The sequence below is a fragment of the Octodon degus genome, unplaced genomic scaffold, assembly GCF_000260255.1.
Source record: "Octodon degus isolate 3935 unplaced genomic scaffold, OctDeg1.0 scaffold00212, whole genome shotgun sequence".
NCBI classification, from domain to species: Eukaryota; Metazoa; Chordata; class Mammalia; order Rodentia; family Octodontidae; genus Octodon; species Octodon degus.
In genome coordinates, this window is record NW_004524788.1 from 3,566,561 (window position 1) to 3,579,702 (window position 13,142).

A 13,142-nucleotide genomic window follows, 5' to 3' on the forward strand; every position below is an offset into this window, starting at 1 on the left:
CCCATGTTCCCTCTGCATATCTTGAGGACCCTTCATGCCACTTTCTCTAGCAGCTGTGTGTGCCATCTTCTCCCAGCAGTGTGCAGGACTCTGTCCCCAGCACCTGCTCTGACAGGTGCGAGGCGATCCTTGGTGTTTTTGGTTTCGTGTCCCTGGTGATGTGTGGTGTTGCACTTCTCCGGGTCCTTGTTAGCCAGTTGTGTGTCCTCCTTGAAGAACTGTCTGTCCAAGTCCTCAATCCACTTCTGTTGGGGCTTTAGTATTTGTTGAGTTTTGATGTGGAATTATAGGCATTCCTTATGTATTTTAGAAATAGTTTGCAGTATCGGGGATTGAACTCAGGACCTTGTACTTACCAAGCAAGTACTTATTTTACTGAGCTATCTCCCTGGCCCGAGATAAACTTTTTAAACTTACGGTTTATCATTGTTTTGGCATTGGGACTGAACCCAGTGTAGTCATGCTGGGCTTACATCTTCAGCCTTTTTTTTTTTTTTAAGACAGGGACTTGCTAAGTTGCTCGGTTGCCCAGTCTGTGCTAGAACTTGCAGTTCTCCTGCCTCAGCCTCCCAGAATCCTGGGATTACAGGTGTCCAGGACTGTGCCTGCTCCATTTCTCCCAATTTTTTAGCTTTCCTTTTCACTCTGTTACTTTCTTTGCTGTACAGAGCATTTAAGTTTGATGTCATCTCATGTGGTTATTTTTGGGTTTGTTGCTTACATTTTTTTTCAAGACCAATATCATGAAACTTTTTCCTTATGTTTTTTCCTAGACGATTTTATTTGTTTGTTTGTTTTTTTGAGATAGGGTAGTCCAGGCTGGTCTCAAACTCGAGCTGATCGTCCTGCCTCTGTCTCTTGAGCTGGGATTACAGGGGTGTGCCCTCATGCCCAGCCTTGCTAATAAAATCCTTTGGGGTTTTTTCCCATAATTTTATTGATAAACAAATAGCAATGAGACAGTTTCAAATCAAATTGGTAGGACAGTTTCAATAATAATAATATCCTTTGATGCACAGTCATTTTTTAGCGTTGGTGGAGTCCAGTGTATCTAGTTTTTCTTTTGTTTCCAATACTTATGGTAGTACTTCTATCTATCTGATCTTCTCAAACCCCCACATGCCCCTTAGAGGATTCTCACAGGCCCCAAGGCTTTTTTTTTTTTTTTAAATAACTGGGAGGATTTGCAAATGTGTAGGGATGTTAGCTGAAGCATCTCCAGCAGTGTCTCTCACAGTGCACATCCCGAGGGCCTTTTGCCAGGGGTGGGATAAATCCCAGTAAGGTCACGTGACTTTTTCACAAAGGGAAAAGGAAGAACTACCACGTTGGAGTGGGAGGCAGCCTCCTTATGATGCCCCAGCCAGCAGGACTGATAAAGTGCCCTCTTTCCTGTTGGTCCCAAGGCCACTCTTCCTTTTCTTTTCCAGCCTCCGGAGTCCACATCCAGAGGGCTCTTTCTGAAACAGAGAGCCGTCCACAGTGCCCCTTGCTTAAATCCTGTGTGTGCACCTACACACACATGCACATGCATACTCTCAGATAAGGCTCATACTCTGGAACATTGATGCTCTAGTCTCCAACCCTTCCACAGTGCTCTCCTCCCAGCCTCCTGAGCCCCACAGAATGCTCCACACCACCCACGCTCCCCCACAATGCCCGCTCTGCCCCTGCTGTGCTCTGACTGCAGTGTCCTCAGCCTCCTCCACTTAACAGGTTCTCCCATCAGAACCCAGCCTGGATGTCACCTCTCTTGGGACGCCCTCAGGGCAGCTCCGGTCTGGGTGATGTAGCATCCCCAGGCTCCTGGTACCGTGACCCCTGTAGGCTGCACCACTCACCTCTGCATCTTCCTCAGCCGCTAGTCCTGGGCAAGAACCTGCTGGACTTGTGCTGGGTTCTCAGTCCTCAGGCTTGACACAAACTAAGAGCACAGACAGTGTTTGTTGATGGAGTGCGACTGTGATGGACTGCCCTGTTATGTGCTAGTAATGTGGGCATTTGGTGGAGACTGAGTGGCTCTTTGCTAAGACATTAAACTGACCCCAAGTTTTGGGTCCCTAGGTCTGGAGAAAACCCTGAGCCACTCGGAAGTTAGGATGCTTGGTGCCTGCAGGCTCAAGAGCTAGACCTTGGTGCTGGGAGCTTGGTGCCAGCTGCACTTCCGCTGGTCCTCAGGGGCCCATACATCCAAAAGCCTGCCGGATGCCTTGTCCTCTTCATGGGGGCTCGTGTAGCTGTAGCTTTACATTATTTCTGGCTCATCCTTTCTTTTTTCTTTTGGTACCAGAAATCAAACTCGGGACCTTGCGTTTGCCAGGCAGGCGCTGTGCCACTTAGCTGTATCCCCAGCCCTGTTTTTAAACGTTGACATAGGATCTTGCTAAGTTGCCCAGGCTGGGCTAGAACTTTTGATCCTCCTGCCTCAGTCTCCCAAAGTGCTTGGATTATGGCTGTTCCACCTTGTCCAGCAGGATAGTCCTTTCCATTAAAAAAAAAAAAAAAGTTTATTCCTAATAAAAGTTTTATGACACATTTTGTTTGGATAAAGTGTGTCAGATATAGTGCTCCTTTAAATGTAAAGGCTCCCATTCTCTCTTCTTGTGTATATTTAATAGCTTCCTAAGGCGTCGAGGTGACTATTCTGTTTTCATTTATTATCATCGTTACAGTCACCTCTTCTGGCATGTGGATACCAAAGTCTGCAGGTGTTGGCTGGGCAGCGCAGAGCCCTCCTGCCCTGACACTAAAACAATGTGCATACTGTGTCAGTGGTTGTTACATTGTGTCACTTAGGGAACAGTGACAAGAAAAAGTAACTTTGTCTGGTTAGTACCGGTGCACTTTATCGGGAATATTGGCTCTGAAGTTGATTGGCTCGATGGCCGCAAAGCACAGGGATACAGAGGGCTGACTGTCTTTCTGTTTGCTATGGTGATTAGTGCTTTATTCACTAAACTCTGTGCATTTCTGTGCAAGCTGTCAGATTTATTTATTTACTTTGTTCTTATTTATTTCATGTTTTTGACAGTCTCACAACATGGTTCAGGCTGGTCTTGAACTCATGGCAGTCCTCCTGCCTCCACCTCCTGAGTTCTAGATTATAGGTGTGTGGCACCACGCCCAGCCTGGACTGATTTATAATACAAGCCCCCCGCAGCCCGATGCCACTGACCAGCTAAAGACTAAATTCCCCAGGCCCGTGTACTGAAAAGCAGTGAGTAGGTTGGAAGAATCCAGCCAACGCTGAGGAAGCTTACTTCACTCGGAGCTTCCTAGCAGCCATGGCAAAAGTAAAAATAAGAGGGTTTGTGGAGCTCTTGAACTTCAGCAGAGGAAATGAGCCAGATTCTCAATGCAGGAGCTTTCCTGGTTCTGACCCGGGAGAGGCTGAGTCGTGGGAACTCGGGTAAGGGACAGTATTGCACAAGGGGCGGTTTCACTGCAAGGTGCAGGACCTGCTGGGTTTGGCCACCTCTCACCTTGGCTCTTCATAGCCGCTGAGGGTGTGTTGATAAACTGTCCTTCTGGGAAAGCGTGTTTTTGTGGCGGCCTTAGCAACACGTCTAAGTCTGACCTTTCTCTGCTGAAATGTGTCCCATTTGCCAGAGAATTAATAAATATGTATTAATAGTGTGGCCTCCATGCTGTGCTTTTATGCCAAGAATCTCATTTAAGATGGAGGCAGAGTTTGTTAGTGCCACTTTGGACCAGGCATGGTGGCGCACGCCTGTCATGCCAGCACTTGGGAGACTGAGGCAGGAAGAGTGTCCGGAGATGAGGCCTAAGTCTACTGCCACTTCTTCTGGGTGGCGCTCTATTAGAGAAGCGGGCAGTCTGGCCTGTTACGAGCCCAGCATGCATCACAGCTGGCTCCCTTATGTCACAGGCTGCACCCGTCCAGCTGTCTAGTCTTGGCAGTGATCCTCCAGGTCCATGGTGGGAGCCCGCATGACAGAGCGGGGTTCTGAGGGTAGACGGGGAGGAGGAGGACGTAGTTGGCCAAGCAGCTCCTGCAGTGGCTCCCCGACAGTGGCACTGCAGGGTGCCCAAGGACTTGTAGCATCACATACACACATTTGTATTGATTTGTGTTTTTCTGTGTAAGGAGAGAAGGGATGGCTTTCATGCAGTCTTAAAAAAATCAGACCAAAACCAAAAAAATACAAACCCCGGGAGCTCAGGACAGACCCATAATAGCAGTTCATGCTGACTGGGGCACAGCAAGGGGCCAGGCACCCCACGGGCCTTTAGGCACTTGTTATTCCTGGGAAGGTCATGGTGTATCACCTGCACCTTACTCAGCTAGTTAGTGTCCCTGGGTGGTGACAGGTTTGTTTCTTTTCTACCATGGCTTCATAGATGATTTTCCCCAGCAGTTAGTAGAGTGTTTTTGGTTTTAAGCAGGGTCTTGCTATGTAGTTCAGGCTGGTCTTGAACTCACTATGCAGCCCAGGCTGGCCTCAAACCAGCCGTGATCTGCCTGCCTCAGCCTCCAGAGTGCTGGGGTTACAGGCATGTGCCAACACACAGACAGCAATTAAGAGTTCTTGCTTCTTTTCGTGGATGTGCGAATTATTGAACAAGAATGAGATGCTGTACTTCAATAGGCTCAGCGCTGAGTCGCTTCTGTTTCTGAGCCCCCAGGAGCAAGAACGGTTCATTGAGAGTGAATGAATGAGGGATAGAAGGATGAGGCCTAAAAAGGCACTCTTTCCACATGTTGTGGGTCACTGGGGGAGGGATACTCAGATGGCTCTTTTTTGAGGGTGACAATTCACTGCCATGTTAGAAGTCTTGGGGAAGCTGAAACCGGCCCTGATGTTGAGAGCCAGGCAGGACCTGTGTGGCCAAAGGAGCCTCAGGAGGCCACGTCCTGCCTTTGTGGTAAGCAGCAGAGTGTGAGTGGCAGGTGCCCCTTCTGCTCTCCACCCTGGTGTGTGACATTCCACTGTACGTCGCAGGGCTGACAGGGCCAGGAGTGTCTTGCTCCTCCTAAAGCCTTTCACCTGTCACCTCCCTGGCCCAACTCAAAGCTCCCTCTTGACCTTTGGTTTCTTGTACCCTGACATGGCTTGTCCCCTACAGTATAGCCCATTGGTGGGGCCACAGTTAGGATCATAAGCAGCTCTATTTTATGGGCAGAGAGGGCTCGGGTTCCAGAGAGGTGGAGGGTGGAGAAGAGAGAGGGGTTCGGGGTTCTGTGAGTTGTGGTGGCCTTGGGCATGGACAGGAAAAGCAGCCTCCAGAGCCATGGCCATGGAGGGTGGGATGCAGGGTGGCCAGTGGGTGGCAGGATGGCAGGAAATGAGGCAGAGGCCTGGGAGGAAGGTGTTCGCTGAAGCTTGGGTCTCTGTGGCAGTTTGGTTTTTCTTTTTCAGAAACATGAAGCACCCAAGCAACTGCCTTGGTGTCAGAGCCACCTGTGAGGCTAGGGACAGGTTGGGAGTGGCGGAGGGGACAGGCTGGGCACTGGGGCACTGAGATGCTGGCCTGCGGGGTCTCTCACTCTAGGGCAGGGTGTCCCTGCTCATCTCCTCCACCTTGTGTTTCTACAGATCATGATCGAGTTCTGTCCTGGGGGAGCCGTGGACGCCATCATGCTGGGTGAGTTTTCCTCGGCCAGAGCACCGCTGGGAGCAGAAGGCCTTGCCCAGAGTCCTAAAACAGACTCTCCCCAGCCGGAGGGAGTGTGGCCTCCGAGCACCTTTCCGCTTTGTCCCCTCTTGGAGAGATTGCTGGGCAGTCATCGAGGACCAGCCCTTGCCACTCGAAGGCCCCGGTCCTTCCCTGACCACTCACCCTCTCAAGCCTTCTTGGCTGTAGGATGGGTGTGGCTCCTCATTCACCTGACCACACAGCACACTTAGGAGTGAGAACAAGACACTTAAGAGGTCCTTCTCTGTGTGTGCAGTAGTGGAGAGCAGTCGCAGGGGTGCTGTGCTGCCGAGCTACAACCCAGCTCCTTCTATTTTGTAAGACAGGGCTAAGTTGTCTAGGCCAGCCTTGACTCAAGATCCTCCTGCCTCAGCCGTCTGAGCAGCTGGGATTACAGGAGTGTGCTACCATACCAGGCAGGGATGACAAGTGAGACGCATGCTGTCTTCGTCCTTTTCTGCTGCTAGACAGAACACCTGAGCCTGGACAGAACTCATAAAGACCAGAGATCAGTGTGCTCATGGAGGTGGGAAAGACCCAAGGACAGGTGCCAGTGTTGGGTGGTGCCTGGCAGATGGCAGGAGAGCACATGCAAGAGAGAAGGGACGCTGCAGCCGTCCCCTCACTGAGAACCAACCCACCCCCCACAGGCCCGGCCTGAGCCATTCACCTCCCAGAGGCCTACCTGCCCACACAGGTGCATTGGGATCAAGTTTCCAACACAGGTCTTTCGGGGACGCCTCTGACCTGTAGCACACACCCATTTTGGAGATACTCAGTAGTGATGTTATCACGCCGTGGTGTCCAGGCAAGCCCGCACAGTGCCACTGCCAGCAGTGACAGTATTAGTAGGAACCATCAATTCATGTTTTAGTCCATTTCCTATTGCAAAAATAAAGCATGCAAGGTGGGTGCTTTATAAAGGGGAGAGTCATAGGTGACTCACAGGTCTGGGGGCAGAAAGCCCGAGGTCATTGTCCCCATCTTTTTGGTGTCTGGTGGGGGCCACCTGAAGGGTGGCATCACAACACAGGGAGCCTGGGCAGAAGAGGTCATGTGGTGAGACAGGGCGCCAGAGCATTTCAGGGGCAGCCTGGCTCTTTTTATAACTGGCTCCGCTGAGAACTGGCTCACTGTCTTCCGAGGGGTCATCCCTTCTGAAGGCGCTGCCCCCATTTCCTGACTACCTGTGCAAGACCCCGCCTCTCCGGGCTCTACTGCCCGAACACGGCCACAGGGAGAACCAAGCTTCCCAGCTCACGAGCTGCAAGTCATACCCAAGCCGCAGTTTTGTGAGCTGTTGCTGGATGCCAGACTGTATCAGTGTTTTCACATATTCTGTCCTTGTTTAACCTCAAGTATAAAATCAGAAAGAGCATCTTTCTGATTTTTTCTTTTTTCAAGTACTGAGGACTGAACACAGGGTCTTTGTACTGAGCTATCTCTGTAGGCCTTTCTTTAGTTTTTATTTTGAGACAGGGTCTCTCTGAGTCACTAAGTTTCCAGGCCGGCTGGAACTCTAGATCCCCCTGCCTCAGCCTTCCAGAGCACTGGTGTTACAGGCAGGTGGCACTGGCTGTTTTATTCTTTTTTTTTTTTTTTTTTTTACCGGGGATTGAACTCAGACCTTTGTGCTTTCCAGGAAAGTGCTTATTCCACTGAGCCATCTCCCTGGCCCTAGCCGTTTTATTCTTAATCAAATTGGCTAAGGAGGAGCTTGGCCTGTCACAGAGCAGAACTGAGATACAAACCTAGGTCTGGGTGACCCTCGCTCCTAAGCACTGCCCGCCCCGCATCACTGCCTGCGTGTGCCAGCCCTCGGGGCAGTGAGTGAGGAGCAGCCACTGGTCAGGTCCGTGGAAGGTGAATGGTAAGCCCAGGATTCTAAAATGGCTGAGAAAAAGGGACCCAGCATAACACTGCCCATCTGTCGTCCTCCCCCTTCATTTATCTCAGGGCCATTTTACGTTTATAGCAGAACATCCCCAGCAGGACCCGTAGCAAGGCTAGACCCACAGGCCTTCCTTGCAAAGCCCTCTGATAGTCAGTGTTCTGTTATTATAGCAAGTGCCTGAGGAAAATCAAAGAGGACAATTGTGAAAAGGAAAAGTTCATCTTGGCTCGCGGTTTTGGAAGTTTTACCTCATGGGCTGCTGGCCCTGATGTTTTGAGCCTGTGTCAGAGCAGCATAGCATGGTGGGATGGGGATTCTGTGGCAGAAGCAGCTGTGACCTCATGACTAGAAGAGAGAAATAGGAAGAGACCAGCACCCACGCTCCCTCTGAGGACATGCCCCAGTGACCTGCAGCCTCCCATGAGGCCCCGCCCTTAGAGGGGCCACCATTTCCCAACATACTAGGCTGAGGACCAATCCTTTCCCACAAGGACCCAAGGGACTGTCCCAGAGCCAACTGTGGAGACCCCTCCCAGAGCCCACAGGCAGGTAAATGGCAGTAGGAAAAAAGATACTGGCCATGTCAACAGACTCTGGCCTTAAGGATCAGTCCAGCAGATGAAAATGGTAGCTGTGTATGAGTTGAGGCTCACAGGATACTAAGGAGCCAAAATTTTCTTGTTGGTTTTTGGAGAAAACATTCTGGAAATTTAGGAGTGAGAAGGTGGGATGGAGTCACAGACAAGGAAGGAGCCATGTCCCCGTTACAGCTCTGAGCCTGCCTGGCCTCCCACTGTCCCTGCCCTGCCAGGGACTTTCTGTCCTTCCTCCACCTTGCTGTTGTCCAGGGCATTGGAGCAGTCAGCAGTCTAGGCAGGAGTCTGGAGACCTGGGGTCCGTTTCTGCTTGTCCAGCTGTAGGGCCCCAGCCCTTTTGTGAGATGGTCACCGTGTGGTGTGACACAGTGATGCCTGACACCTCATGCTGTTCAGATTGGGAAGGATGTGACTGGCCACATCTTGCCTGTGTGAAAACATTTGGGCTGTAAACCCTCTTCTAGTTCAGAGGTCAGGGCTGGGATTGGAGGTGGTGTCAGATGGGACCAGGACTCATCTGGGATGTTTTACTTCAGGTTTTTTTTTTTTTTTTTTTAAACACTGCTGAGGACTGAACTCAGCTTCACACATACCAGGCAAATACTGTACTGCTGGGTCACACCTCAACCCTTTCTTTAAAAGTCATAATTTATGTTAGAAGTGCTGGTCATTTATTTGCCATTCCAGTATTTATCTTATGTTTTACTCTTAGTACTTATTTGCTATCATGAAAACTTTTTCTTAGTTCAATTGTTTTGAAACATTTAATTTTCTGAATATTGCTTAATCTTAATTTTTGTTCTAAGATTTATACTGTATCTTTGACTTACAATTTATTTAAAAAGACATTGTATGATATCTTCTCCTAATATTAGAAACTTTAAAAAGTATATTTTCATTTTCTGTTGACTTAAAAAAGAAAAGAGGTTTGTACCTATGTTATTTGCTTATTATTTCTTTCTTTATTTGTGTGTGTGTGTGTGTGTGTGTGTGTGTGTGTGGCCAGCTCAGCCCACCAGGGGGCGGGCCTGGCTGGCATGTGGTGCTGGGGGATTGAACCGCGGTCCCTGTGCTTTGCTAAGGTTGTTCTAAGTAGGTGCTTTAGACCACTGAGCCATCTCCCCAACCCCTGTTTATTATTTCTTGCCTATATCTTGTAATATGAGAAACTACTTTGGCAGTAACAATACACAATGTACTAACCATTGTTACTCTTCTAAAATCTTGTTTTGAGATTTTGTACCACTGTTTTTATTTTTTTCTTTCTTTAAAATAAAAATAACTGATGTCAATAAAAATAAATAAATAAATAAATAAATGAGAGAGAAAAAAATAAATAAATAAAAGTCATAGTTTAAGATAGCCCTCTCCCAGTTACCCAGGCTAGCCTTACATTGTCTATCTTCCTGCCTCAGCCTCTGAGTAGCTAGACTTACAAACCGCTACACCTGGCTGGTGTAATGTTTAAAAAAATAGACAGCGTTCATGCAACGCTCTGTAAGTAAAATCTCTGCTTAAAAACGTTGGGGCTTCAGAGGCTTTGTACTGTATGAGTCCGGTTTGGTGGCGTTCTAGGAAAAGGCAAAACAATAGGGCCGGAACTGAAAAGAGTGATTTACTGAGGGGCTGGAGGTGGGGGCAAGTTCTGACTATGAAGGGTGTGGGAGAATTTAGGAAATGATGGGAGTATCCTGGAACCAGACTGTGACGGGGTTATGTGACTGGGAGTGTTAAAATTTATAGAACTATACATCCAAACAAAAGTGAATTTTACCATGTGAAAACTGTACTTTAGTAAAGCTGACTTTGAGGAATGGTGCCTACCGTAGTCGTGTGGTTATTAGTAGGTAGTTTAAATTTTGGGCTAAGTTCTTAGTCTAATGTCTAATAAAGGGCCCCAAATGGTAGTGATTACGTCATAAGTATGGTAGCGTATTATTACTTACAATGTTCATTCTTTAATTTGTCTCAGTAAATCAAGCATGAATATGTCACATTTTTAAACATGTTTTTAAAAAATTACTGCTGCTACTCCAACCCTGGACTCATTTCAGAAATGGTATAATAACCTTTTTTTGAGACAGGCTGACCTTGAATTCCTTATCTAGCCCATGCTGGCCTCAAATTTATGATCCTCCTGCCTCATGCTCCCAAGTGCTGGGATTACAGGCGTGCACCACTATATCTGACCTCAGTAATCACTTTTTATTGCCTATTTGACACCCTGAAAAAATGAACATGCTTTGCGCAGAGCCCGGCCTCCTAAATTGTCATCATCCCATTTTATAGACCAGGAAGTGAAGGCCCCGAGTGCTTAGCCACCTGTCAGGAAGCACATAGCTGCTGAGGGTGCGCCTTTGGCTGAGGACACAGAGGTTAAGGCTGAGGCCACCCGGAAGGGAGCAGCTCGTGGACCCCAGAGAGGGGTGCTGGTCCAGGAGCTGCTCGGGGCCCGGCTTCGCAGGCCAGTGTGCTTGGCACCTGTAGCCCTGGCCGGGTGTGTGTTCTGGCCCTTCCAAGGGATCTGGTGGAGCGTTGGACCTTGTAGATTCCTGGCCACTGCGAGAGGCAAGCACAGACGTTTCCTCAGCGCCAGCTCATGTCTGCCTCCAGCCTGTGCTTCTGTTGGTCTTGACTGGGGTGCCCTTGTCCCATCCATTCTTCCTCAAGGTGTAGCTCAAGTGCCTGAGCATCCAAGCACCAGGCACCGAGCCTGGCACCCAAAAAGTACTCACAGAGTGTTGTGAGTTTAACTGTGGCTCCCACAGTACGTGTGTATAAAGTTTAATTCACAGACTCATCTGTTAATGGCATTTGGAGGTGGCCCTGTGGGAGGTGATCAGGATTAGGTGAAGTCATGAGACTAGGGCTCCTATCATGGGGTCAGTGGTTTATAAGAAGAAGAAGAGAAAGACTGGGATGTAGCTCAGTGGTGCTGTTTGTCTAGCAATGTGCAGGACCCTGGGTTTGATCTGTAATAGCACACGCGCGCGCGCACACACACACACATACCCGTGTGCACATGTGCATGTGGCTGGCCCTGTGATGCCCTCCTTTATGCCATGATCAGTAAAAATGTCTTACCGCATGTCCACCGTGTCCTTGGACTTCCCAGCCCCTAGATCCCAGAACCCAGATTTCTATTCTTTATCAGTTACCTGGTGTCAGGTCTTTTGATGCAGCGGTGGAAAATGGAGTAAGACAGCGTACGTCTGCTGATGCAGTGGATCTCTGCTGTCACAGTTGATCAGCGTCACTGGCATTGTATTTATGAATCTAAACTCTGAAGCCAGACTTTCTGGCTTGAATTTCAGATCTGTGTCATCCCCACTTTGTGGCCTTGAGCAAGTGGCCTCCGTGAGCCTTGTTTTCCTCATCTGTGAAACGGGAATACTAACTTTGTCTGCTCCATAGAGTTGTTGGGGACGAGATGGGTCAATACCGTCGAATGCCTGCAATTCAGTTGCCCATGGTAAGTGTTTGCTGAACTCTTTCCAGAGCTGGACAGAGGCCTCACGGAGCCCCAGATTCAGGTTGTTTGCCGCCAGATGCTAGAAGCCCTCAACTTTCTGCACAGCAAGAAGATCATCCACCGAGACCTGAAGGCTGGCAATGTGCTGATGACGCTGGAGGGAGACATCAGGCTGGGTAAGAGTGGTGACCAGGTGACCAGCTGGGAGTACAGGGCCACACAGTGCCCGCCTGAGGGAGTTGGCTGGGAGGAGGGGTGGCCTGGCCCTTGCAGTGAGAAGACACTTGGGCTTGGTCCTGCTGGAGATGGACAGCCCTCCATGCTTTAGTACTGGACTGCGGGCTGATGCCATCCCCAGCTGCTGGCCCAGGGGTTCCCAACCTAGGTGACTTTGCTCCTTGGGGACATTTGTCATTGTCTGCAGGCAACTTGGGGTGGGGTGGGTAAAGGCCAGGGCGGTAGCTGAACACCCTGCAGGCACAGTGTAGCACCTGCAATGCAGAATGAGCCCACCCGGAGGCCACAAGGCTGCTCCTTTCCCCGCATACTCCTGATTCTCAGGTAGTCAGAAGCGCAAAGGAGGAAGCTGTGTGATACAGTCAGGGGCCAGTAGTCTGTCGCAGGGCTGTCTTCTTGATCCTCTCTCTGTGTGCTCTCAGTAAACTCTTGAGCCTAAGTAGCACAGATGTGCCCTTGGCTCCTGTCCACCCGAGACATGCACCTCGGACTCTCTTTATCTTCACTTCTGCATTGTAAACACGCCTGCATGGTGCCCTTAGAGCATCAGGATGTTTATCGCTTGGTGCGAACCCAGTGCTTATTATACAAAGCCCATGTAGTGCGTGAAACTTAAGAGGAGAGAGCTAGAAAGTGGCTGCTGTCTCATCTGGGACCTGGGAATATCTGCGGGGGGCCAGGCTGTCACCCTGATGCCTCTGCGTGGTAGAAGGATGTATGGAGGTACAGACTTGAAGAGAACGTCTGTCACAAGAGAAAGGTGCTCCTCCCTTTCTTGTGCTTTTGCCTGCGTTCACCTCCATTTTCTGTGTCTGATAGGTGAACAGTTCCTTCATCCATCCCTCCATGCTCTCAGTCCCATCCTTCCATGGAAGTGTCGTTGTTGATACTTTCTCTAATGACTACCATGATGTCTTTAAGGAACATTTTAATTATGTCCACAAAGAGCCATACCAGCATTGGGCTCTGTGACTGCAAACTGCAGGGGCAGTAATGTGAGTGGTGACAGAGATGTGCGTCATCAACGAAACTGTCCTGTGTGGTGGGAGGGCAGCCTTCAGCATCTCCGCTGTGAGGGCCCAGGGAGGTGGGCACTTGCTCCAGGTCACAGAGCTAGCAAGGACAGAGCCAGGGCCAACCCATAGGGTTGCTGACCAAGGAGCTGGTCTGGTCCAGGGGGTGTTAGAGGCAGGCGTTCTATTCCCCGGTGGGGGCCTGGGAGTTGAGAACATAAAAGAAACTGCGCATGAAGGCAAGTTGACTGTGTAGTAAAGATGGTTAGCTT

General features: G+C 49.6%; 1 protein-coding gene across 1 annotated transcript in view; it reads left to right on the forward strand.

Moving 5' to 3' along the window:
- The window catches only part of Stk10 (serine/threonine kinase 10), a 120,981-nt gene that overhangs the window by 44,473 nt on the left and 63,366 nt on the right, over positions 1–13,142 (forward strand). The window contains exons 3-4 of the mRNA XM_023705042.1: positions 5,559–5,607; positions 11,647–11,796. Coding sequence (XP_023560810.1) covers positions 5,559–5,607; positions 11,647–11,796 — 199 coding nt within the window. The remainder of the gene's footprint in view (positions 1–5,558; positions 5,608–11,646; positions 11,797–13,142) is intronic.